The sequence below is a fragment of the Eretmochelys imbricata genome, chromosome 20 (genome assembly GCF_965152235.1).
Source record: "Eretmochelys imbricata isolate rEreImb1 chromosome 20, rEreImb1.hap1, whole genome shotgun sequence".
In the NCBI taxonomy this organism is placed as follows: domain Eukaryota; kingdom Metazoa; phylum Chordata; order Testudines; family Cheloniidae; genus Eretmochelys; species Eretmochelys imbricata.
The window spans coordinates 5,557,572-5,583,177 of record NC_135591.1 but is presented as its reverse complement, the minus strand read 5'-3'; the positions used below and the strand labels follow the sequence as shown (position 1 = coordinate 5,583,177).

The window sequence follows — 25,606 nt, the reverse complement described above, 5'->3', positions numbered from 1 at the left end:
AGGAGATGCAAGTACAAGGGGAAAAGGACCCTGGCTGGACCAGGGAGGAGGAGGAGGAGAAGGTATGTTTGGCGTTGGGAAGAGCCCTCTCACGAACAAGAATGGGCTCCAGACACTGCTGTGCACTTCATTACAGAGCCAGTCCCTCCAATCCCTCAGACTAAGCCGGCCTCATAAGCCCCACCGTGATGTCGGCAGATATTACTGGCCCTAATTTTACAAGGCAGGAAACAGGGGCAGTGAGGGCAAAGCCTTGCCCGTGGTCAGAAAGTGGATCAGAGGCAGGAACAGAACCCAGAAGTCCTGACTCCCAGTCCCCTACTTTAACCACAGCTCTCCCGTTGCCGTGGGACAGCATGTGTCAGAGCTGTTACAGCGTGTGGCCTCAGGATGCCCCGGAAGCATCAGGGGTAATGCAGCAGCCACAGGCTCTACCTCCACTAGAAGGGCAGCGAGCATCCAGACACAGCAACAAAGACAGCGGGAAATTCAGACGCCCATGGGTCGATCCACCCTCACGTTCAGCCGTTTCCTTTCTCACCCTACCGAACACAACAGGGTGCTGGAAGCGAGGTGAAGTGCTAGGCCCTACAGCTACGCCAACAAGGCAGCTACCGCCAGCCCCGCTGCTGGGTTCGCCTGGGATGCCAGGTGACGAACCGCCCCGCTGCACCCACCGGCTCTGGGGAGCAGCCAGAACACAGAGATCCCTGCTCCGCAAAGGCAGGGAGGGAAGCGAAGCAGTGTTCCAGAGGGCGGGGCGTGCTGGCCAAAAACAGAGCCAGGAGAGCCAACTCAACCGGAGGCTCCACCACCCTGTGACAATGACCCATGTCGAGAGGTCAGTGCGGCAGAGCATGGGCAGAGAACGTCCCGAGGAGCCGGCTTCTGCAGGGAAGCCCGCACAGACACTCAGCGAGGCCGGTGCAGAGCCAGGCATGACGCGGCTGTCGTTTTGGCCCTCATCCCTTTGGACCCAACCCCACCTTTGATCGTCAGCCTTGTACCCTTTGCAGGTAGGGAAAGGGGCTGAACAAGGCCTAGTGCTGGACCTTGCCCACACCAGCAAGAAGCACGTCCACAGGCTGAGCTTGTAGGACCAAGGCCCGGAAGCTACGTGACAACCCAGCCATGCAGAGGGGTCATCACATGGCAGCCTGAGATTTTTCCCCAGCCAATGAGGGACTTGCTCCTCACCTGCCCCCAGCCAGGGTAAAACCCATCTGATAATTATAGGGACCACGCTCCAGGTAACCATGGCAGCTGGGGAACAGAAAGAGCATGGCAGCGCTCCAAGCTACTGCTGGGCTCTGGGAATGGCCACTCCAGACCAGAATCCCCTGCAAGGATGGAGAAGCATGGTCTTGGATTACTCGGCTAGCTTCAGGGGCAAGCGAACCAGCCTGTGGGACTCCACTAGCCTCGTCGCTCTCAGGAGCGGACAGGAGCAGCCTACAGTGGGGATTTTACTGGGTCGCGCTGCAGAGAGACAGATGCAATTGCCAAGCTCATTGTGTATTGCAGCAGCCCCAATGACATACGGGCATCCCAAGGACGCATTCATACCCTTCCACAGGTTCACGCTGAAACAGAGCTAACTGGCTTGTTAGCTTTGCAGCCCTCTTCATGACAGACCAAGGCTTTGCACCTGGTGGGATCAGTAAAGAGTGGCTTTGCCAACTCTAAGGGCGGGGCCGCCCATGGGTGAGAGCAGAGGAAAGGGAGTGAGGACTCCTGGGTTCTATCCCCAGCTCTGGGAGGGAGCATAGCCCTGTAGGTAAAGTCAGGGATTGGGAGTCAGGACTCCCAGATTTTATACTGCCCTAGAGATTGCAGCTAGTCAATTTCCCCATCTGTAAAAAAGGGGCTAATAACCACAGATCTCACCCGTGCTTTGCAAAGATGGCTGAAGTGTGGCGTCAGAGCGATTGCGAAGCCCTGTACCTCACAGCCAGTCAGGGCTAGAAGCACTTTGTGCATCAGTATAAATGCTTTTGGGACTAGGACACATCTTCAGAACTGATCTTGGTAGAAAGCAGCTCCCAGTTATATACAGTTAATAAAGATGCCCCCAATCAGTGGGGCAGAATGGCAGCCATGAGTCCCGAGAGACCTCAAGACTTTCATCCCTAGGCCGAGTGGGACGGAGCAAGTGTCTGGACTGTAACGCAGCAGCGCCCAACCCAGTGACTTCAGAACTCCCAAGCTAAGCACAGATCATACACAGCTAGTCCCAAATTTCCAACTCCTGCTGCTTTCCAGTGCCGAGCGGAGAGGAGGCACTGAGACACCTTGGCAAAGAGTTCAAGGCTCTACCTTCTAACTGGGCGGTGATCACTTATGAGATCATGCATCGCTGCCGGGGTGCCCAAAAAGCAAAGCCAAGCAGGGTTTTCAAAAGAGCTGCTTGGAACAATTCCACTTCTTTGATGAATTTCCAGGGGGTAGGGGGAAATCCCCCGCACTACCCCCACCTCGAGCTTGACTAAAAATAAATAAGCATCTGTGTGTTTGTGGAATTAACAGAGCCAACAATCTCGCTTTGGAGGAAAAGATCACACAAGCCTGCACATTCTTGGGTAATGCTAATTCTATCTAGCAATTAGCCAGCACTTCCCCCTCACAGATCACAAAGCACTGTATGCAGGCAGATCAGCATCACTGTCCCTGTTTCAGAGAAGGAGAAACCGAGGCACTGGAAAGAGAACCAAGGTTCCAGACTCCCAGTCCAGAGCCACGCTCATTAGACCATGCTACCTCTCTGGGTAGCAGCTGGGGAGAAAAGATGCCAGTTTGGTCTCTTTGGCTCCTTAGGCTCCCCCACTGTTGTATCCACTTGTTGTCTCTCATTTTAGACTTAGCTTGTCAGCTCCTCAGGGCAGATCTGTTCTGGGTTTGTCCAGCGCTTAGCACAATGGGGCGTCTATAGGCTATCACGGTATAAATGGCAGCAGCCACTGTAGCTTACAAGGCAGGGAAGGAGAATCTTTAAAACCTTATTCCTAGCTCCAACCTGCGCCCTTCCTGCCAGAGACCCTTGGATTCAGAGGAATCTCCCTGTTTGACATCACAGCCCCTGGTAACCCCAGTAAGAACCCAAACTAACGCAAGCACAGAACCAATCCGTCAAGCTCAGACCATTCCCTCCCTCCAGCACAGAGCACAGCACCTGCTGTAGAGAGGGGCCAATGCCTCAAGGGGACCTGATCACCTGCCAGCTAGGTCGGCAGCCAACACCCTGCATAGCACGTGCTCCGTAGATCCCTGCCCCCAGCGTTAAGATGCTCTCTTTGGAATCCAGAGGGGAAGGAGACCCAGGGCAGGGGAATGGCAGGAACTGGGTTACCTTCGCTCTAAGGAAGGACCAGGTTCAAAGCCTGCACCTAAGCTGAAGGCAGACATTGCCCCGGGCTCCCTGCAGGGGCGACCCATCAGTTCACTCACCGTGCCACAGACCTTCACGTCGTGGAGCCGGCCCCACTCATCCTCATAGCTATCCACCATCATGATACTGTCGTCTTCCTCGTTGCCCAGCTCGGCGTGGAGGTGCAACCGAACCTCTTCTCCCAGCGAGTGCATCCCCACGGCGGGGAAGAGCCCATCCGGGGACAGGGGCATTATGGTGGAGCCCACCTACGGGATACAGCCAGCAAGACCCTCCGTGAGCCTCCTGTACCTCTGGTGTCACTTGCTCGCAGCACGACAGGTCCCTGGTATTTCAGTCAATCCTGCCAGCAGTAGCAGAGTTAGCCATGGGAGCTGAACCCCAACCTCTGCCCTATGGGGTCAGGGGGTCTCTGTGGGTCACAGCTGAGCCATGTCACTGGAGGAAGCCTGCTCTGCATCTAGAGGATCTAGCCCCAGGAAGAGCAGCTCACACATTCTGCCCGTCCTCATCTCTGCAGAGCCTGCCCTGATGTCCACAAAGCCATGACTACAGGTGAGTTCCACCAGCAACTTGGTTTTCAACAGATCCCTCCCCCACAAGCAGTAAGAAACCCAGCCGGATGGACAACCATTTCCAATAAGCAGCTCATACCCTCTTTCCGTTCTTGGTGAAGAATATCTGGGCTGTCTGGACCTCAAAAGAAACTGGCTCGATCCCGCAGCCAATCCGATCCCCCGAGCTGCACTTCGTCCCAAACTGTCGGCCCTTCGCTCTGCCATTGTAGAGCCTGAGGGTGCGAAGAGCAAGGAATGACCTTGGAAAGCATCGCAGATGCCCCAACGTGAGACTCACTGGCACCCAGGCTCGGCACAAAGGGCAAAATTAACAAGCAGGGGAGGGAGGAACACTTTGTGCCTATAGGCCCCTGGGTCTCCGCAGGGACACAAAACACTGTCAGGGCATCATCAACGGAGTAACCCTCCCATTCGCACAGTAAGATTCCAGGTGTCTCTGAGAGAATCCCAGGTAGCACCCAGCTAACCTCAATGCAGTTACCTTGACCCCCGCAAGAAGCTGCCTGGACATCTGACAGCTTGTCAGCCAGCTAATTCAGACTGGCCGTCTATCCATCTTAGGTACTTATCTGGCCCCCATCAGCGGAGCTCTGAGCACCCCACAATCTTTAATGTATGGTATGTGTGAGGCAGGTGCTGATGGGGAACCAAGGCCCAGAGCGGCTACATGACTTGCCCAAGATCACCCCAGAAGTCTGGGAGACCTGGGCTCAAGTCTCTCAAGTGCCAGCCTGGTGCCCTAACCCCTGGGCCGTTCTTCCTATCTGGATACGAGGGGATGAGCACAGAGGGTACAGACCTCACCACAGATGTGGGGCTGCCTTGGAAGGGAAGCAAATGGAGCAGCTCAGTGGAGCGCCCAGCAGGATGCTGATGCCTGCTTAAGAATCTAGGGCTGACAGCACCAGACATTCCATGGCAGTGGCAGCTTGCCACGTTTTCCAGAAGGTTTACACAGTCCTTTTGACCAGAGAGAAGGAACACGCAGCTCCAGCACAAGGGGGGATGTCTATGTGTTGAGCGATACCCAGAGCAATCTATGTGTCATTTCCCCACTAAACCTCTGACTGACAAAAGCTGGGATTGGACAGGCGAAGATCACTCGATAAACTGCTCTGTTCTGTTCATTCCCTTTGAAGCAGCTGGAACCGGCCACCGTGGGAAGACAGATCACTGAGCTAGCTGGGCCACTGGTCTCCTCAGGGCTTTTACTGCTGATCAAATTAATTCCTGCATCCACCCAACCCCCCATTCACTCCACACAAGAGTCACAGCCCCTGTGACAAAGGCCAGCACCTAAAGCCCCCTGTATAACAGGCCTCAACCAAAGCAACCTGTGCCCCTCCCTCCCTCCCTCCGCCACTCCCCCCACACCCCCTGAGCCCTTTTGAATCAGCAGCTCAGGAAATGCCACAGGAAACGCACACACCAATGTGCTCCCCAGCCATGCCTCAACGCTCCGCTAATCTGGCAAGCAGGGGGGCACCCAACTCACTTGCCATCGTCAGCATGGTAGGCCACGGAATCAGGCAGCCACCCCGGCTGATGGTCCAGGCTGTAATACTGTGGCACAAGGCCCACGGCAATGGTGCCCCGCACACCACTGTCCACAATCGACACCTGCAAGTAGTTACGAGAACAATCACTTTCCATTCAAACAGCAACACTTCCAGCCATGAACATGGGCTCGGCTCCTCGTCGGCACCTGCCCACACCAACACAGTGGCTCAGGTGATCAGCCAGGGCACAGCCATGCTGCGCAACAACAAGCTGGCTGCACCTCCAGAAACGGGGTGGCGAGAGAATTTAGACCCTCCAAGCTCAAGTGAGGGAGAATGGAAAAAAACCAACAGTAGCAGCCAGGCTCCATCTCCAAGAACGGAGCTTCACCTGTTCAGCTTATCAAAGAGAAGATGGAGACCGAGAGGTGATCTGATCATGAAGTACCTTCATGGGAAGAAAACACTGGATACTAAGGGGCTCTTTCATCTAGCAGAGAAAGGAAGAGCAAGAACCCATGGCTGGAAGTTAAAGCCAGACACATTCCGACCAGACACAGGACACCAATTTGTAACAGTGAGGGTCATTAACCACCAGCACAAACCACCCGTGGAAGTGGTGGATTCCAACTCTTAAGGACTCAGAGCCAGACTGGATAGCTCTCTGGAAGGGCTGCTTAGTTATGGGGCTCATTATAGGGGTAACTGGGAGAAATTCTCTGGCTGGTGTTATGCAGGAGGCCCATGCCAGTTTTAGCATCCAGGAATCTCAGTACAGAAATCCCTGGCTGAACATATGGCAAAGCCAGCAGAGCACAGAGACGCAGCACGCTGGGCTAGCAAGAGAGGACAAGAGGTGGTGTCACCAGGAGAGAACAACACACACACGGAAGGATCTTTAGATCAGCTCCGACCCAGGGAGTTCACCCAGCCCCAGAAAGCAAGTTTACCTCAAAGTAGTTGTTGTCTTTGGTCAGTGGGCGGGGGGCGACATAACAGCCAACCTCCCCGGAGTTCCCATGGTAACTGCAGACAAGAAATAAGAGGCCGGGTTACTTAAACATCATGATCTGGGCTAGGCACTTTAAATGACAAGGGAAGTCAGGGTGTGGGGAGCATGTGGCTGGGTAGCCGACCACATCCATCTGGCGAAGGTGCCAGTCATGCTTATCTGCCAGCTGAGCTAGCGAATGGAACAGTCATTACCCAATTCATTGCCAAGTGCCCCCTGGGCAGGAGACTAAGGCCTGGAGTTTCAGAAGTGACTGGCAATTTTGGGTGCCCCATGTGAGATGCCTTGGAGGGGGCCAATTCTCAGACAGACCCGAGCACCTGCACTCTGGAAATCAGGCCCCTTGGAGGTGTCTCAAGTTGGGCCCCCAAAAATCACAAGTCACTCTGAAGCATATAGATTGGACAGCTCTGCTTCCTGGCTGCAGTCCTAGGGCATGCCACAAGGCTGCTGGTCCTAGCAGCAGAAGCCCCTCATTCCCCAATCCCCTTACTTGTGGGATTTGCAGCTCAGTCCAATCAGCCACCTGCCAAGCTTGGAAACACCACACCTGCAAATAACATTCTGTAGTTCTAGAGCATTTCAAAGCATGTTATATACACTTATGCTTTAGGGCAAGGTGGGTCAGTATCCTTCCCTCCATCCCAATTTACAAATGGGGAAACTGAGGCACAGAGAGGGAAAATGGATTGCCTATGGTAGATGCCAGGAACAGAACCACAAAAGAATCTATCTCCTCTAGGTAAGCCTTGTCACTTGGGACATTAGTCAGGACAAAGCACAGAAGAATGTACTGTACATCACAACCATGTCCTAACCAACAACACTGGACGGAGGAGGGGATGATACAATGACCCAATGTGCCTTTTCCAGCTTAAATTTTTGTGAGTCTCAACCCACTGGAATAACCGCAGGATGCATCATTTGTTCAGTGAAGATGCTTAGGTTAAAGAGTCCATCCGACACCTTTGTGTGCAACACCCAGCGCAGAGAAAGGACCAAACTGGAGATCTCAAGCAAGGCCTTCAGAGACCTCAACAATTTCACTTTATTGCTTCATTCCCAAGCTGCAGAGGCAGAGCGAGACAGTACCCGGTCACAACAGACGCCTTCCCCATGCTAGGCGAGAAGACTGCAGGCCATCCCCTGCTATGGCTGCTCCTTGCTCCGCCCCCACTATCCAGTTTGCCAGTCCTGCCAGTTACCTCAGTGTGTCCCCGTCCACGAGAATGTGTTTGAATCTCTCCTGATAGCGGACAGCCCGCACCTCCCGAATCTCCCGGATCCTCCTCCTCCAGTTCAGGAACCGGTAGTGCAGGTTCAAGTCATCCATTATGGCTGTGAGAGTCAACCTATTGAAAGGAAGGAGGTAAGAAGTTGGCTAGCATGTACAAGGTGGAATGAGACCCTGGAGTCCACCAGCCAAGATACAGTCTCTGCTCCTGAAAAGCCAAGACAGCCAAAAGGCATTATCTAGACATCAGAGGAGACTAGGGCATTGGAAGCCCAGCTCTTCGAATCACTGAAAGACAGCAACAGCATGTACTTCCTCCATTGGCCCTCCTACATCCCACACCTAGCAATCCACTGTGTGAACTGTTACATTATTCGGAGGGATCGGGAGCCAGACAGGCACTGCTGTTCTCCTGACTCAGGCTGTGATCAAATGCTACAGTATGCGTAATGCACCTGATAAACAGTCAGTCTTGCACCACTCATGTTAAGTATTATCCCTGTTCTACGGGGCAAACTGAGGCACAGATAGAGGCAGTGACTTGCCCATGTATACACAAGTCAGCAGCAGAAGAGGGGAGAAAATCCAGGAGTTCTGACTCCCAGCCCTTGCTTCAACCTCTGAGCTCCCATCCCAGCCAGCGGGTAGAACCCAGGAGTCTTGACTCCCAGACCTAGCTCTAACCACAAGAAAACACTTCCTCTATTACTATCCACTAAGACAGAAACCTATAAAGAGATAACGGCCAAGACTACATGCCAGTGGCGAGATAGTTTTCATTTGACCCTCTGAATGCTAACACCACTCTCTGGTGCTAATACACCAGCCAGAGGAAAGCTGTACAGAGACACCAGGAACTGGAAACAGAAGCACTCTTCAAAGCAGAGAGGGGGTACAGAGAAGGAGAAGAGAGAAAGCAGCACTTGGTTACAACAGAATGTTGGCCTCACCCGCAAGCCACACTGTGTCCATACACACAGCTATTCCTCCCCGAGCACTCAAAGAAACCTTGCCTCCTCTAACCCATGCAATCCAACCCAGCCAGACTGATACACCCTGCAGCTGTTTCCAGCTCTCTTCACCCCACCATCCCTCATACAACGCTGAGACCTTTCTGATCCCCTGGCTCCAAAGACGGCCCCTTGCCACCCCCCATTCCCAAAACTAACCCCCAGTGCTGGGAGTCACACATTGAGTATCTGGGATTTGGCAGGTCCCACAGTGTAGGAAAGATGCCGGAGACAAGGGCTAACAGGGATTTTGCTCCCAGACCAGAGATGGCAACATGAACGTCACTGACTGTCTGCTCAGCCAGAACAGCACTAAATTATTATTATTTGTACTCTGTAGCACTTGGAGGCCCAGTCATGGACCAGGAGCCTACTGCGCTAGGTACCACACAAATGACCATCACTTGCCCCGAAGAGCTTACCATCTAAGCATAAGGCAAGAGACAACAGATGGATACAGACAAATGGGAGAGCCCAAGGAAACAGTGTTGGTCCACATGACCTGCAGTGTCTTGGCAAACCCTTGCTAAGTTTTGTGTAGGCACCAAAGCAAAGCAGAGCTTTAAGGAGAGTCTTGAAGGAGGACAAGGTAGCGTTGTGGATGTTTACAGGGAGCGCCTCCCAAACATGAAGGGCAGCATGGAACAAAGCATGAAGGCACTTGTTTGAAAATGTAACAAGAGGACGACAGAGGCTGGCATCACGGACTGATCGGAGGAGAGAGTCAATCTCGATAGTGACTGAAATGACAGGTAGGGCAGGGAGAAGTCGTGTAACTTCCAAGACAGCTGGAAGAGCTGCAACCCCAGCTGAGAAGCAGAGATCATCAGGGTGAACCTGCCCAGCCTCCCCAAAAGGAGTTGGTTTCTGACTAATCCCTAAACACAACAGAAGCTCACAGGGACTTGGACCCACCATAAATCCCTTTAAGAGTTTTAGCAAAAAATGTGACCTGTGTGTTGGGGAAAAGGAGAAGGGTTATTGCCTTTGAGACTCGAGATAGAAAAATTAGTGCAATCAGAGCACCAGTAAGACACGCCTGGTATTTATTCAAGGCCACTGGCATCAGTGCAACCCAAATGTAGAGCTGGAAAAACCCACACTCCAGTGATGAGTAGGGAGCTTCCACAGGCGAGAAGGAGCCGAGCTGAAGGGCAACTAAGCCATTTATTTCTACAGAGATCCAAGATGCCTTTTTTTTTTTAAAAAAAAAAAAAGGAAGTTACATTTCCAACTCTAACAGTTGGGCAGACAACCATCCAAATGTGACCAGAGCCCTGTGCAGCACAATGCTTCCTAAGGCTATGTCTACGTGGCAGAGCCTATGCTAGCACAATTGCACCAGCATAGCAGTATACACCCCCAAAAAGAGACTTTCTAGCGGTATAAGAGCACTGCCTCCCCAGATGACATTAGCTATGCTAGTACAAGTTTGAATTGTAGACCAGGCCTCAGTTTGCAGATAGACACAGCCCCAGTGCCTCTGCTGCTGCTCAGATCTTCCCCAAGCAGCCATGAAACTGATCAGCCTCACATCAGTTTCATTCTGCCTGTTGGGAAAAATCACTAGCAGCAGCAGGTACTGGAGTTTTTTTCACCGTGGAGTAGCCTGGAAGAGGGGCAGAGAAGGAAATCACCTCCATGCACAAATCACAAGGCTCGGCAGTAGGGTAAAGAGTCTTGTCTTTTCCTGGAGTCAGAAGGAAGCCAAATGGGGCATAGGTGGTGTCAGATTAGTAGTGTCTGACTTTACAGAGCCCTCTGCTCCATTCACCTCAGGTTTGATCAAGCAATACCTACACCTCTAATGAGCACAGCACAACTGAAATAAAGGGCCTTTCACAGTCATTCAGGCTAAAGTTTTCAAACGACGCCAGTGGTTTCAGGATCCTCAACTGGAGTGCAGCACCTCGGGCCTGATTTTTAGGGATTTTCAGCATTCACATCTGCAACCAAAGTCACCAGGATCTGGGGCTGTTCAACACCTCTGAAAATCAGGACCAAGATGCAGGCAATCCTAATAAATTAAGGTACCCCAAATCACTGACCCCCTTTGGGAAAGTTGGCCTTCGAACCTAAGCCGTTCCCACGCAAACCACAGACTTTGCTCTACTCTGGAATGCACCCAGCAGGCTCCTGGTGCTACATGAAGAATTATTAATAACGTCAGTATGCTAGCTCCGACGGCCAATGCTACAGAGACAGGCATTTTAGAATAGAGACTCCTGATGCCAAAAAGCCAGCAGGAGAAGCACCCCCTGCACATACCCTCAGCACTTGCCTAGTCCTATGACCAGTCCTCAGACCCACCTCTCCTCCCATGATCTCTGGGCCCTACCTACCACCACACACACACTGCCTAGGGGACCCAGGCAGATACCCAAGTAGAACATCCATAGCTACCGCCAGCACCTAATCCATTTCCCTCCTATAACTAGGCACCCACTGCCATCTGTCCACTCACCTTCCACAACAGGGTACTTAGCTATACAAGGGCACCAACTCATGAAGCACCTGCCACACTCACCTCCTGTCAGCCGGGGAACACAGACATCCTCCCTCCCCTCCCCGGAACATCCTTTGTGTCCTCTCCCCTTCCCCTGCTAAATCACTGTAGGCGTCCCCTTATATCCCACTGGGCACCCCCCCCCCCTTTAATTTACCCAGACCCCAGGGCACCCTTCCCCGCTTTTCCTTACCCACCCTGGACACCTGCTTCCTCCCCACAACTGGGCAGTCACTCCCTTCACCCACCCTGGGTATCTCCTCCCCCTCAGCTACCCTAGGCCCAGGGCATCCCCCTTCCCTATCCTCCTGCATCCCACCTGCCCTGGGCATCTCCCCCTTCTCTCACCTGGGGTATCCCTCCCACAACCCACCCTGGTCTTAGAGCATCCCCTTTCCCCTCCTCCTCTGGGTATCTCCCTCTCCCTGGGATTCCTCCTTCCCTCTCCCCAGGTATCCCCTCCCCACAACCCACCCTGGGCTTAGAGCATCCCTTCCCCTCCCCTTCCCTGAGTATCCCCTCTCCTCAGGATCCCCCCTTCCCAGATATCCCCTCCCCTTCCCCCCATCCTTATCCCTCTCCTCCTCACCTGCCCTGGGTATCCCCTCCTCCCTCGTATCTCTCCTTCCCTCTTCCCAGGTATCCCCTCCCCCACAACCCACCCTGGGCTCAGAGCATCCCTTCCCCTCCCTTCCCTGAGTATCCCCTCTCCCCAGGATCCCCCCTTCCCAGATATCCCCTCCCCTTCCCCCCGTCCTTTTCCCTCTCCCCAGGTATCCCCTCCCCCACAACCCACCCTGGGCTCAGAGCACCCCCCCCCCCCGGGATGCCCCCTTCCCAGCGCATCCCTTCCCCCCGTCCTTCTCCTTCCCCTCCTGCCCGCCCGGGCTCCCCCTTACCCAGCCAGGCCCGTCCTCTCCCTCCATGGACCCCTCCCCACTCTTCTCTCCCGACCCGCTCGGCCGCCACCGCCCGCCTCAGCTCACATCCGGGTACCCCACCGCCGGCTCTCCCCTGCCTCCCTCCCGCCCCCCGACAGCCGGCCCGGCCAATCCCCGAGCGCTCCACTTTGACGGGCAGTGCTACACACCGATCGGAGGCTGGGACGGGAGAGCGCGAGGCGGGGGCTGGTCATGTGACGCTGGCGGCTCTGGCGGATGCGCAGCTGATGATGACGCCCCGCGCTCGGGGCGCGCGATTATGACGTAAAGAGCGGGGTGGGGCTAAACGCTGTCCCTGGGCTGCAGACAGCCTGGGGAAGGGGGCGAGGCCCCTCGACTGGGGGACCCTCGGGCACTGGACTTGGGGGGCCATAGACTGTGAGGGGGAGTCTAGGGGTATCCCTGGATGCTAAAATGGGGATGGGCAACTAGGGCCCTTTAACGGGGGACCCCTGGGCGTTAGACTGGGGGGTCCTATAATTGGGGGGCCCAGGGCCCTAGAATGGGGGACCCTTGGGGACTAGAATGGGGGCGCCACCTAGAGCCCCTTAATGGGGACTTCCACAGGGTGCTAGGAAAGGTTCCAGCTCAGGGCCCTTTAAAGGGCCCCCCTTCCCAGGGTACTAGAATCGAGGAGGTGCTACCTAAGGCCCTCACACTAGAGTGACCACCCGAGTCTTATAAGGGCATGATACCCTAGGGTTTTATGATGCGGGATCCCCGGGCATTGTAAGTGAGAAGGACCACTGGACCATATAATGGGGGGCACCCCCATGGCCCTAGAATGGTGGGTGACTAGAAAGGCTGTGTCAGGGAAGGGGTCCTCCAGGATGCTGTCAATCATGGCAAGGACAATAGCCCCCTTCCCCAGGACCTAGGCCTGTCATACTGTTTAGGTGCTGGTTGGTATGGGAGGGAGGGGAGGAGACAACACCCCTCAACCCACCAGTAGGAGTCCCAGCTCCCTCCCCATTCTCTCCACTTGCCCCTGGACTTCACTTGTGAGCCCACCCACCCCGTCTCACATATCAACCTCTGGCTAGTAGGCTGGCTTGTCTAGCCTCTAGCTCATCAACGTCATACATTTTCCAAGTCCTGGTTACTATTAGTTTGCATGAGAAGGAGATACACAAAATTGCAAGTGATGGTATTCGTACATTATTTTTCCTCTCAATCTTTGGCTCTGGTGTTGGAAGGGTGGGCTAGTGGGTAGAGCCTTAGTCTGGGACACAGAAAACCCAGGTTCTATTCCCAGTTAGTCACAAACTCCCCTGGCTAACCTTGGGCAAGTCACTTAATCCACTTCGCGTCTCTGTTCTCCGTCTGTAAAATGGGACTAATCCCTGAGAGCTGTGAGGGTGAACTCCCATCAGCGAGTGGGGGAGGGCTCAACTCGTACAGTGAGGAGGGCCCTAGAAGGAGCTGAAGAGAGAGGTCAGTGGCTCCTCTTCAGCAGCAACTCCAGGTTGTTAGCAGCTTGGCAGGCAGGTGAAAAGCCTGCCGCTGCCTGGGCTGTACTTGTGAGACTTCAGGCCCTGAGTTGAGCTCCTGCACTGAAATCGCTATGGCCCCTCTCACCCCCATAGCAGAGCTCCCTCTGCGCCATGCTGGGAGGGAGCTGCCTCCATTCCTCATCCTAGACACGCCTGCATTTGAACTCCACCTTCTATTTTTACACCATGGGCCAAATTCCTTCCTGGAGTAACTCCCACCCGGCCAGGCTGACCCTGAGGTCCCTCTCTCCTCTGAGCCGTGGCTCTTGGCTCCGTGCATGTTCCCTTCCCCTGTTACCTCAAGCATTGCTTGGCTGACGTCCCAGCCTAGCCCTCCAGCGAGCCGTGCCCGTCCAGTCACTCGCTCTGCCGCAGAATGAAGGGGAAGGTGTCCAGATTGCTGGAGCGGCCTCATGTCCTTCAGAGCACTGCAGTGAGTCCTCTGGGCTGAGGAGCAGCCAGGGCACCCGAGCAAAAAAAACCCTCTGTATTGGCAAGAGCAGGCGGGTCACCTGATGGCCTGCAGTAGCTACGGGCAAGGATGATGCAAAACCAGGGCCTCTGACACACACACACACACCCCCAGCACAGCTCTGAGACAGGACCTCCTCATTGCTAGGCAGCATGGAGGAGATCTGACTAGCCAGGGAAATGCAAATTCCCTGCTCCCCGGCTAGGGGAATCGCTGTTTTTCTGTGGATTGCATCATCCCTTACTAAATTATTGCCCCCAGTCTAGGGCTCTGTGGTTGTCACTGCATCACACGCAGAAGGCATCCAGAGGTTCCCAGTGTTAGCAGGGACAGCACTCGGGTGCACCTGCTCCAACAGCCCAGCCCTTGGAGTTAAAGGAGAATCTGCATTTGCAGCAGAGGGCCTATGACACACAGTGAAGTAGGTCTGATTCCCATCCAGCAGGGGGCAATGGTGCACATCCACCCAGTGGGTGGAGGTGAAATGGCTTGCTGAAGATCTCTCAGGAATCCCGTGGAAGAGCTGGCAACAGAAGCCAGGAGTCCCCGCTCCCACTTTGTTGTTCTAACCCCTCTACCACACAGCCAAGTACACATCCTGAGGGCTCTGGCGCCGGTTCCCCTGCTCTAACCCCTGGATCCCAGCCCTCCCCCTCAGGTCCGATCCTCCCCTGCTTGGCACCTTGCATTAGTCAGTTACACCTGGGCAAAGCGGGTTTAAATGCTGCCGGCAGAGTGAGGGGGGAATTCGGGTCAAGGAGCACTTTGCACCCCGCTGCACACAGGTACAAGCAGGGGGCGCTGTCTGGGCCGACTGGGCATAGCTGAGATCACCAGACTCCTGCAGACTGCAGTCTTAGGGTCAGATTTTCCCAAGTACCTGGCGCTATTGAAACCAGGTTGTCAAAAGAGCTCAGGTCCCAGCCCCCTGAAACGAAACGGCCTGGTTTGAAAATCTGCCTCCCTGTTCAGGTGCCCAGATAGGAGGTGCTGCGGGAGTCAGGCACCTCAATACCTTTGTGGATCTCGGCCTTTCACTCTCTCTGCCTCAGTTTCCCCATCTGGAACATGGGGATAGTAGCACTGCCCTGCCCCAAGGGGTCGTGTGGGGCTAAATCCATTAAAGATTAGGAAGCACTCAGATGTATGGTAATCGTGCTCTAAGTGCCAGAGACAGACAGTCGGACCTTCAGCATAGCACATGCCAAGTAAGTCACCCGCTAATTCCTCCATTGAACCCAAAAGCGCATGGCTGAGTCAGGGCCTACCCTTTGGGAAGCTATCCAGGCTTGGTTCATAAACTCCAAGGGACGGAGCCTTTGCCACATCCCTTGAGAAGCTGTTCCCATGGCTGATTTCACTCCCGGCTACAAATCCGCCTCTTTTTCCCCGTTGGAACGTCATGGACAAAAGTAAACAGAGATCAGGACCTAGGCGTTAAAATCCTGTCCTGGGGCAGCGTGCATGGGCATCCTGGGTGGAAAATGGGGAAATGCAAATAGGGTGAGGGTGGATCTCAGGAAAAGTAAGAGGCATGTTCCGCTCAGGGCCGAAGAATGCCTTGTTTATGGGAAGTGGACTGTGGCTGCCTCCCAGGGCTGCTTGATTGTGTTCCAGAGGACGGAGCTGCACTTGGGAGTCCTGCTCAGAATGAAATCATCACCTCTTGGATGGCCTGAACAATATCAGAGCCCCCCCCCCCCTCAACTCTGAGCAGGGGGTCCCCCCTCTGCCCCCACAGCTTCAGGCCGGAGAAAGCAGAGAGGCCTGTCCATCACTAGCCCCGCTTTGCTTGCAGCTCTCGGTTGCATTTCAAAGGTGGCTTCGCAGCCCTGCACCTGGTTAGTCCTCTGAAAGCGAAGGGTTAAGGGGCGCCATCCGGTGGCAAGCATCTGCAACAGCCGCTTCTTACCAGGGAGAGGTCCTGTCCCTGGGGTATGATTGATACAAATTCAAGTTCAACAGCTATGTGAACCGTTAATTAACTGCACCTCTTTCCTCAGCCCTTTGAAAGACTGGAGCCCCTCCAAGTGGAGCTGCTTAATGACAACACCTCGCTTTTCTCAGCCATAGAGCTTTACAAAGGAGGGTCACGATCCTCCTTTTCCCAGTGAATAAACTGAGGCACCAGCAGGTGGAGTGACTCGCCCAATGCCACCCAGCAGCTGGGACTAGGACCTGGGTCTCAGCCCAGTGCTCGATCCACTAGGCCCAGGGCATCTTCAGGTGTGGGTGTGGGTGTGTGTGCTGCTACTGATGTAAAGGAAAATGAAGCATGCAATATTCCCAAGCGTCTCTCCATTCAGGCTCCAGGGACAACCATTTGTTAAAGGCACAGTGCTTTGCTGAGGGTGATGCTGAGTTCGGCACCTTTCTCTATGGCAGACTTGTGATCTTGGGTGAGACCCTTTATGGGCTCTGTGCCTCGGTTTCCCCATCTGTAAAATAGGGCCAATAATACTGACCCGCCTACATCCCTGGAGGGTTTTGATGATTGACCAGCTGCAGGTTCGGAAGGGATTTGGCTGGAAAGCACTGGGTGGGAAAGCCGTGTAACACTGATTTCTGTCTGCCCCTCTTACTCCCATGCTCTTGGAGCCTATAAGGATTTGCAAGAGCAGCAACCAACAGAAAACTGAATTTTGTTGTTTTTAAAACATGTAAGAAAAGCTGATTATTGAAAACCAGAAGCAAGGAAAGAAAAATGCTGGAAGCAATGGGGGGAGTAGCCAGAACAGAAACCCTGGAGGTGAGCGGTGAAAATTTCCAAGAAATACTAACAACATCCAAAGATCTTTACTGACATTAATAAAGCCCCACAAGAGAGATAGGAAAGTAATATCATCGGCACTCTCCAGACATGGAAACAGAGGCACAGGCAAGGAAAGTGACTTGGCCAAGGTCACACGGTCAGTGGCAGGGCTGTTCATAGAACCCAGGAGTCCTAATTCCCAGTTTCCTGTTCTAGCCACTAGGCCACAGTTCCTCCCTGAGCCAGGAAGAAAGCTCTGACATCCTGACTCCCATTCCCCTCCTATAACCCCTAAACCACACTCTCTCCAGAGCTGAAAATAGAACCCAGGAGTCCTGACTCCTAGTGCCTCCTGTTCTAACCACTACACAACACTTCCTCCCCCAGAGCCAAGAACTGAAGCGGGGAGTCCTGACCCTCAGCCCTCTGCTGCCACCACTAGAACTCACTACCTTTCAGAGCAAGAAATCCAAGAGACCTGACCCTCCCTAGGGCCCTGCTCTAACCGCTAGTCAAGAACCCAGGAGGCCTGACTCCCATGCCCCGCTCTAATCAGTAGACCTAGCCTGCCAAATAAGCACATTGTTTTAAGACTCAGCTCTGCGCACACAAAGGCCAGCAGTAAAAATGATGTGTTATGTTTTAGGAAAGAATTAGACAGGGGAAGGGAAATAGCTCGGCGATTGGATTACACAACAGAGATGGGCTGGAAGCATGAAATATTCCAGGCATTTAGGCTCCATGCAAAGGCAACAATATTCATTCAGACCCTGAAAAAAAATGTACTTTTGAGGGAAGAAGGGGAGGGGAACCATGATCTCAGCCCAGCGCCCCCAGGGAAAGGAGGGGAAATCAGGGATTGGGCACCAGGAAATTGTTTGCTCTTTGCTTCTTTGGGGTTGGGTTAAATGAAAGCGGTTTCTGTTTGGTTGAGAGGGTGGGGGGGTTGTTTGGTTTTTCAAAAGAGATGCTCAGAGAATTAGATCCAAATCACAGGAAGAGAAATTACTGGTGGGGGGGGGAGGGATTGGAGCTCCCACTTGGGAATGGGGAGTTGGAGGTGGGAGGTGACCCCTTGGGAATGGGGGGGATGAAGGTGGGCTCCCCCACTTGAGAATGGGGAGATGGAGATGGGAGGTGACCCCTTGGGAATGGGGGGGATGAAGGTGGGCTCCCCCACTTGGGAATGGGCCTCGGGGGGATGGAGATGGGTTCTCCCACTTGGGAATTGGCCTGGGGCAGATGAAGATGGGCTCTCCCACTTGGAAAAATGGGGGGGGGGGTTGGAGATGGGAGCTGATCTCTTGGGAATGGGGGGATGGAGATGGGCTCTCCCACTTGGGAAAGGGGGCATGGAGATGGGAGCTGATCCCTTGGAAATGGAGGGGGATGAAGATGGGCTCTCCCACTTAGGAATGGGGAGATGGAGACGGGAGCCAGCTGATCTTTTGGGAATGGGGGGGATGGAGATGGGAACTGATCCCTTGGAAATGGAGGGGGATGAAGATGGGCCCTCCCACTTGGGAATGGGGCAGGGGATGGAGATGGGCTCTCCCACTTCGGGATGGGGGCATGGAGATGGGAGCTGACCCCTTGGGAATGGAGGGATAGAATCATAGAGTATCAGGGTTGGAAGGGGCTTCAGGTCATCTAGTCCAACCGCCTGCTCAAAGCAGGACCAACCCCAACTAAATCAGATAGGATAGGAGGGAGCTACCTCTTGGGATGTGGGGGGCAGGACTGATGACCCCTTGGGAAGGGGTGTAAGGCCTGGAGCTCCCTCTTGGGACTGTGGGTCTGGGACAGGGGCATGTTTCTTTTCCACCTCCCCCGGCCTGCCTCATTTCCTCTCTCAGCCTCTGCAGCTCAGAGGGGCTCAGGCGACCCCCGCCCCCCTCCCGCCGCCCCCAGAATCCCAGGAATCTCCGAGATGGAGAGAAGGGGGAAATTGAATTTGGAAATGAACATGGGGGTGGGGTGGAGAGACAGGAGGGGTGGGGGTGAGAACAGAGAGTAGCCAGGGGGAGGAGCCGCGGGGCGGGGGAGCCTGGAAGGGGGGCAAGAGGAGAGAGGGTTTTTTGGGGGGGCAAGAGCGGGGGGCCGGAGCGCAGCGGGGGTGGGAGCGGAGCCGGGCAGCGCTCAGCCCACGCTCCCCCCACCGCCCGGGGGGTGCCAGGGCTGCAGACACCTGGCGCTCCGGGGCCAGCGCTGGAGGCAGGTTGTGGGCTGGGCAGGGTATTTAAGGGCCGAGGCCGTGGGGAGGGAGCCCAGAGCAGTCGGGGCGCAGCACGGTCCGGCTCCTCCCCTGCCCAGCCGGCCAAGATGCTCCCGGGCTGCTGGCTGGTGTCTGCGCTGCTGCTGGCTCCGGGCTCCTGGGGCGCCCTGGGCCAGTGCCCCAGCTGCGAGGACGGGGACCCCCCGGCCTGCGCCCCCCGAGCCGGCTGCCGGGCCCCCGAGAGGGCAGCGGCGGCGCCCCCCGACAGCGCCAAGGCGCCGCGGGAAGCCTGCGGGGAGAAGGGCTGCGTCCGGGAGCTGGGGGAGCCGTGCGGGGTCTACACGCCCAGCTGCGCCCGGGGACTGCGCTGCATCCCCCGGGCCGGCGAGCGGACCCCCCTGCACGCCCTGCTCCTCGGCAAGGGGGTGTGCCGGGCCGTGGGGGGCAGGAAGGGCAGCCGCAACCACACGGAGCCCGAGCCCCCGGCAGGTGAGTGCGGGGCGGGCTGGGGAGAGCAGCCGCGGCTGGGCTTCGGGGCTGAGCCCAGATGGGGGGGGATCCTTGGAGCCCCCCCCCAGCTGAGCTTCGGGGTAAGGGCACAGGGCAGCCCTCGCGGAGGTGCTGAGCCTAGATCGGGGGGATCCCTGGTGACACTTAGCAGCACCCCCAGAAGTTGGAGGGGCATCTCCCTAGTTTCTAAGGGCAAAGGCGGCTGCTTTCTCCCCCCTTCCCCCCCCCGCTTCCCCCCCCACTCCCCGGAACTGAGTCTCTTTCCTCCCCCTGGAGGGGCAGAAGAAGATGGGTCCTTCCACTCGGGGGTTGCCATAGTGGGGTTCCCTGGCCAGGGGGCGCACTCCCAAGGGAGTGGCTGGGCATTGCCCCTCTCTGGCTCAGGGGTGGGGAGGGTTCAGACCCCGGGGTGCTGCTGCAGGACACTGGGGGCGACGGGGAGGCTGGGTGGCGCCTTGTCTATTGCCCAGCGCGATGGAGGGGGAGAGGCTCCAAGTGGGTCGGGTTCTGCTTGCCCTGGGTTGGCTTGATGCCAGGTGGGGGGGTTGCCTGGCGGAAGAAGGGGCTGGGGGCTGCCTGAGAAGTGTGGGGGGGGGGCTTCTGTCCCCTGAGTTGTCTCTATTGTGGGCAATATGCAGCCATGCTCACCCCTGCCTCAGCAGCTGTAGCTGCCAATGGCCCATGGGTGCTCCCAGCAGGAGTCCAGCAGGATCACCTCTAGCCACGCCCCCCCCCCCATGGAGGTGTCCCTACCAGGTGCCCTGATCTGGCCTGATACCCCTCAACACATACACACACATTTTGGTGCCTAGGAAGTGGGCTCAGCCTCTTGAATGGGAGAAGGGGCCCGTGGGTGGATATATTGCTTGGGAAGGGGAACAGGCCCTCCCCTGGGCTGTGAGGGTGGGAGACAGGCCAGGGCCCCGTGGTGCTAGGCACTGTACAAACAGAGCCAGCCAGCTCCTGCCCCGAAAGAGCTCCGAGTCTAGCTACCAGCAGGCCGGCCCACGGGAGGCTGCTGACTTGAGCCAAGCCTGGGAACGTGGCGAAGCGGGGGGGACCCAAGTAAAGGTTCCAGCTGGCAGTAGCTAAAATTTGCCAGCAAAGATTGGTCTCTGAGGGGCAAAAGCCAGACTGAGGCGGGGTGGGGGACCATTGTATGGGAGACTGGGACTGAACTTCCCCCAAGGTGTCTGGCTCAGAGCACCGCTCTCTCAGCCGGCACCGGTCCGGGGGCGAGCCCCCTGTGCTTGGCCGGAGAGAAAGGATCTGGCATGGGGGTGTCAGATGGCAACAGACAGGCCGCAGGGAGCCACCCAGAGCTAATTCTCCATCAGGGTTCAGGACACTGCTGTGGCTGGGGAGTTGAGTCTCGCAGACCCCCGCGCTGGCTGGGGGAGCTCAGAGGAACGCGTTGGGGTGGGGGAGGAGAGGAATCCATCGCCTTGTAACAAACCCCACCAGTGGGGGGTGGCTGTGTACCGGGGATGGGGGGTCCTGGCTGGGGGATCAGGGCAGATCAGAGCCCTCCATCCACGCAATGGCATGAAACACAGGGGCAAAAGCCCTTCCAGAGGGGGTATTCAGAGGACCCTCAATCTCTTCCCCCCCCCCATCCCCTTTCAAGAATGGTGCCAGGGTCTGTGCTATTGTGTCTGAGCCCCCAGTTCAGCCTAAATTCTCTCCTGCTGCTTGCGCCCCCTCCCCCAAACTTCATGCCAGGCTCTTCCATAATAAGAGATCAAGTAAAAATTCCCACCAACTCTTGGAGAAAAGCCTAAATCTTGAGCCTACCCCTTAAACTGACCATGTCTTAGCACCTGGGAGCCCTAGTCATAGACCCAGGCCCCGTGGTGCTAGGTGCTGTACAAACACAGGACAAAAAATGTTTAATGAGAGCGGTGAGACCTGGCCGTGGTGCGACTGCAGAATCCAGCTGTTTGCTCCACCCCACTATAAAGCAAAGGTTTTTCTCCAGCAGAGCAGAGATGCCTTGAGCAATTTCACCCAGGGCTAAGGCAGCTGGGAGGCTGCTGCAGATTGCGGGGGATGTTCACGGCCATTCAATGACTCTGAGACACCCAAAGCTGCTTCCTGGCATGTTCCACCCACCCTGTAGGAGCTGTTGTATCAAGGGACCCCGATTCTTTGCAGGAGGGCGGCTAGCTCTGGTGGGGGTGGAGGGGGGGGTTGTTCAGGCCCATCTGTGGGTTTGCTCTCAGTTACTCACCCATTCCTCTGGCCTGCTCACCAATCCCAGGAGCGCTGGCTCCCCCTTGTGTCGGAACGTGGGAGTGCAGAACGGGACGCTGGATATTGGGCACTGGGATTGGGGCCCTTGGGCAAGCAGTAATTTGGGGCAAGATCCCCCCTGCCCCCCTCGCAAGAGTTCAGGGCTGGATTTTCAAGCACTCAAGCATGCACAATTTTTGGTGAACCTGGCCTGGGCGCTGCTGCGGGGTTCTGGGCCCCAGGCCCCAAAGGACTGAGGTCCACCCACCTCCTGGGTGCATGGAGCTGCAGGTGCTCCATGGTGCCGGATCCTGGGTGTCTCCAAGGGGTCTGCGTTTCTGGGTGGGGAACAAAGAAGACTAGTACTGGGGGGTTGGGCAGGATAGCTCAGTGGTTTGAGCATTGTCCTGTGAAACCCAGGGTTGTAAATTCAATCCTTGGGGTGGGGGCATTTAGGGATCTGGGCCAAAAATTGGGGACTGGTCCCGCTTTGAGCAGGGGCTTGGACTAGATGACCTCCTGAGGTCCCTTCCAACCCTGATATTCTATGATTCTATGACACGCAGAGTTGGTGGTAGCCCCTGAAAGCAATGACCTAAAGGCACCCCTGTTCAGCCGGGGGGGCGTGGCTGCATTTGCATCTGCCACGGGCACCTGGCAATAGGTAAGGATGCAGCAAACTCACTTCACCCAAGCAACCAGGCTGGCGCAGCTAGGGTGTCCCCTTTGCATCCTTGAGGGGCCTGACCCCAGCAGAAGCCGCAGGGCCCTGTGCTGGACAGGTCACTCTGGCTGCAGATTGGGGTGGGGAAGGGCAGGGGAGGGTGCGTGGCAGGCTGAGGCCCCAGGCTCTGTCTCCCTTTCCTCCGCAGGGGAGAGCCGGAAGGAGAGTCGCAGGGCAAGCCACCCCACGCTGGAGCCTAGGCCCCCCCAGCACCACGGCCCCCTGGTGGAGGTGAACGGTGGCAAGGACCGGCTGCACCAGATCTCGCTGAACAGCGACGGCAAGCCGGACTTGGAGACGGTGCGTTGCGGGAGGGGTGCAGGGACAGGGACAGCGCAAGCACGTGCCTGTGGAAGTCTGACATGAGGCATCTCCTGCCCAGGCATCCAGCACCGGTAGAGAACACACCTGGGATCCCCTGCCAGCGCTCCTGCAGCCCCTCCTGCTGGCATTGCCGTAGCTGGGAGCTGCTGCCCTGCACCCCACAGCGCCCCTTGCTGGGTGAGGCTGGGACTGCAGTAACAGGGAGCTTCCCCCACAGCCAGTGCCCCTGCCCTACTTTCAACAGCGCCCCCTGGTGGAAGAGGCTGGGACTGAGTTTGTAGGCTACAAACAGCTGTCCCAGGCTCTGCAATCACTGGGCTGGAGCACTCCTGCTGCAGGGAGATGAGCTCCCCGGCATGCTGGTTGCCCCTACTGGCGAAGAGGAGGGCAGAGCCCAATGCATAGGCTGGCTGGGGCATGGGGGTGGGCGGGGGGAGGAGAAAAGGCAGCTCTGAGAGCTGTGGGGGGAAGCCCAGCGAGTCCCATCCCTCCTGAACTTGCAATCTGTCCTGGCCCCTGGCAGGCTCCATGCCGCATGCACCTGGCAGCTGTCATGCTGGAGCTCAAGGCCCCACTGTACCGGAGTGGAGAGGACATCTTCATTCCCAACTGCGACACCAAAGGCTTCTACAGGAAAAAACAGGTAAGGTAGGGGCCAGGGCCAGGGCTGGGGTGGGTTCCCCTGAGCTGGGGTGGGCACCTCTGGGCCTGGGGCACCATGAGGGCTGGATGGAGTCAGAGCAGTGAGCCCTGTAGGTGCAGGGCATTGGCGGGAAGCCAGTGAGTGGCTGCCCGGACCCAGCATTGGACTGGCAGGTGATCAGCCCAATGGGCATTGACCTCTGTGTCCAGCCACTGGCCCACTGACCTATGCCCTGTCGGCTGCCCTAGCATATCAGTGCGTGTGTCTTCTACCACTCCCTGCCATACCGGGCTAGTGCCTGGGACCATCTGACTGTTACCCAAGATCAAGCACCACCAGCTCCAAACAGCCAGAGATTTTAAACCAGGTCCCCCCAACTACTGCGCCGGGGTCTTTTTGCCCATCTGGATTCTCATCCTTTACGGGACAGCACAGCCTAGTGGATACAGTACTGTTGCTGCCCCTTCCAGTGCCTCAGTTTCCCCATCTATATGTAAAGCACTTGGAGATGTAGGGGTACCACGTGCTAGAGGAAAAGCTAGAATATACCAATCTCTAGCTCTTCTCTGCAGTCATGAGGGCTAGAAACATACTCCCAGTCTCTGGAAGGATCTCAGCTTTCATGTAATGGTCCCATGATTCCAGGAACTGGGGCTTCATTGTGAGGGGAGTGGTGGAAATGCCTCCGATTACAAGACTGTCGATCAGCCCATTGATATGTCCTCTCTCACACCCTCCCTCCCCCTTGTCTTTTCCTCTTACAGTGCCGGGCATCCAAAGGACAGAGGCGAGGCCAGTGCTGGTGTGTGGATAAGAAGGGCCACCCGCTGGCCGGCTCGGGGGGGCTGGAGGGCAACCCCCATTGCCTGCCCAACGGGAGTGACTGAGAGGGGTGGGCTGGGCTCGAGCGGGGCTGGAGGAGGCTCAGCCTGATAGACGCTATGGGAAGAAGAGCCCGAGGATACAGAATCATTTTGCCTTTAATTTATTACATGGCACTGTGGCTGTTGGAAGGAGCTGGCCTGAAGGCAGCTTGGGGGCGCTGCCCTCGCTGGGGATCGGCCTCTCCCACCTGCCCCATTCACACCCAGGACTGGCTGGGCACAGGGGGCAGGGAACAGCTCTGTGGTAGCAGCCTAGAGCCCATGCCGCTGCTTTGGGAGTCTGCTAGTGCAGGTGTTTGTTCAATAAGCTATTGGGAGTGGGCGGAGGCAGGGGGTTGCAGCATCCCCTGGTGCTTCCAACCCCCCCACCCACAGATGCATTTCCTGCAATGGGGAGTTTCCCCCTTGGACGGGGGGTGGTGGTGAATTGCTTTTCTGTGTGGGGAACAAAGAAGGCTAGTATTGGAAGAGTGCTACTAATGTTGGATCTTGGGTGGGGGGTACTCTGGGAAGGGCAGCATGGCTTTGGGGGACAGGCTGGAAAGAGCCAGCAAGAGTTCACCCCTGCACCCCCAAATCTCAGGAGGCCCCCCCCCCCACACACACACATCCTGAGCTGCAGTCAGACATCAATTAAGAAGCTGGGAGGGGAGAAAGGGATGGGGGGGGTCAGCCGTGGGCCAAGCAACCTTTCACTTTCTGACCTTCCTCCTGAGCCCCCCCAGGAAAGCAGCTGGCTGGGGAGAGTCCTGCTGCCAGCCGGGTGTGGGAAGCAGCTGGACCAGAGGCAACTGGAGCGGGAGTCAGGGCCAGGCTGCCGGCTCGCCCTGCCCCGTCCCACAGCTGTGCTTTTGCTGTGACCTGTCCTGCAGCTCCTTTACCTTAATGCGCCCTCCTGAGGATTGTTGGATGCTTCTGGGAGATGTTTATTTTAAATAAAGCTGAGTTTGGTTTTTGGAGGGCCTGGCACTTGCCTTCTTTCTGCCGTGCATCCCTCCTGGTGCCCTCCAGACCCCATCTTAGGGCCTGTCTAGCTGGGGAAATAGGCTGTACCAGAATAACTAGCCTGCCCTTAGTCCAGTTGGATATCCCGGCTCCTATGGCCAGTCCACGCTTCTGCCAGGCTCTGTCGGCATAACCCCTGGTAGAGACACAGTTTTGCCACCCTGACGAATGACAGAGAGCATCAACG

General features: G+C 56.3%; 2 protein-coding genes across 4 annotated transcripts in view; one reads left to right on the top strand and one right to left on the bottom strand.

The window, feature by feature from the left end:
* SPRYD3 (SPRY domain containing 3) overlaps positions 1–12,349 on the bottom strand; it is a 37,654-nt gene extending 25,305 nt beyond the window's left edge. The window contains exons 1-6 of one of the 3 annotated variants that reach the window (XM_077838331.1): positions 12,315–12,349; positions 7,680–7,826; positions 6,413–6,488; positions 5,459–5,583; positions 4,040–4,175; positions 3,445–3,633 (exon numbers count right to left, since the gene is read on the bottom strand). In XM_077838331.1, coding sequence (XP_077694457.1) covers positions 3,445–3,633; positions 4,040–4,175; positions 5,459–5,583; positions 6,413–6,488; positions 7,680–7,807 — 654 coding nt within the window. In that variant the 5' untranslated portion in view covers positions 7,808–7,826; positions 12,315–12,349. Of the gene's footprint in view, positions 1–3,444; positions 3,634–4,039; positions 4,176–5,458; positions 5,584–6,412; positions 6,489–7,679; positions 7,827–12,123; positions 12,241–12,314 lie in introns of those variants that run through there. The other 2 variants (XM_077838330.1, XM_077838332.1) reach the window with 2 other exon arrangements.
* A 6,855-nt stretch (positions 12,350–19,204) lies between these two features.
* Positions 19,205–24,417, top strand: IGFBP6 (insulin like growth factor binding protein 6). The gene is made up of 4 exons (XM_077838989.1): positions 19,205–19,586; positions 22,712–22,863; positions 23,411–23,530; positions 24,295–24,417. The coding sequence occupies exons 1-4, from the start codon at positions 19,205–19,207 to the stop codon at positions 24,415–24,417; spliced, it is 777 nt and encodes a 258-aa protein (XP_077695115.1).
* Positions 24,418–25,606: the final 1,189 nt, after the last annotated feature.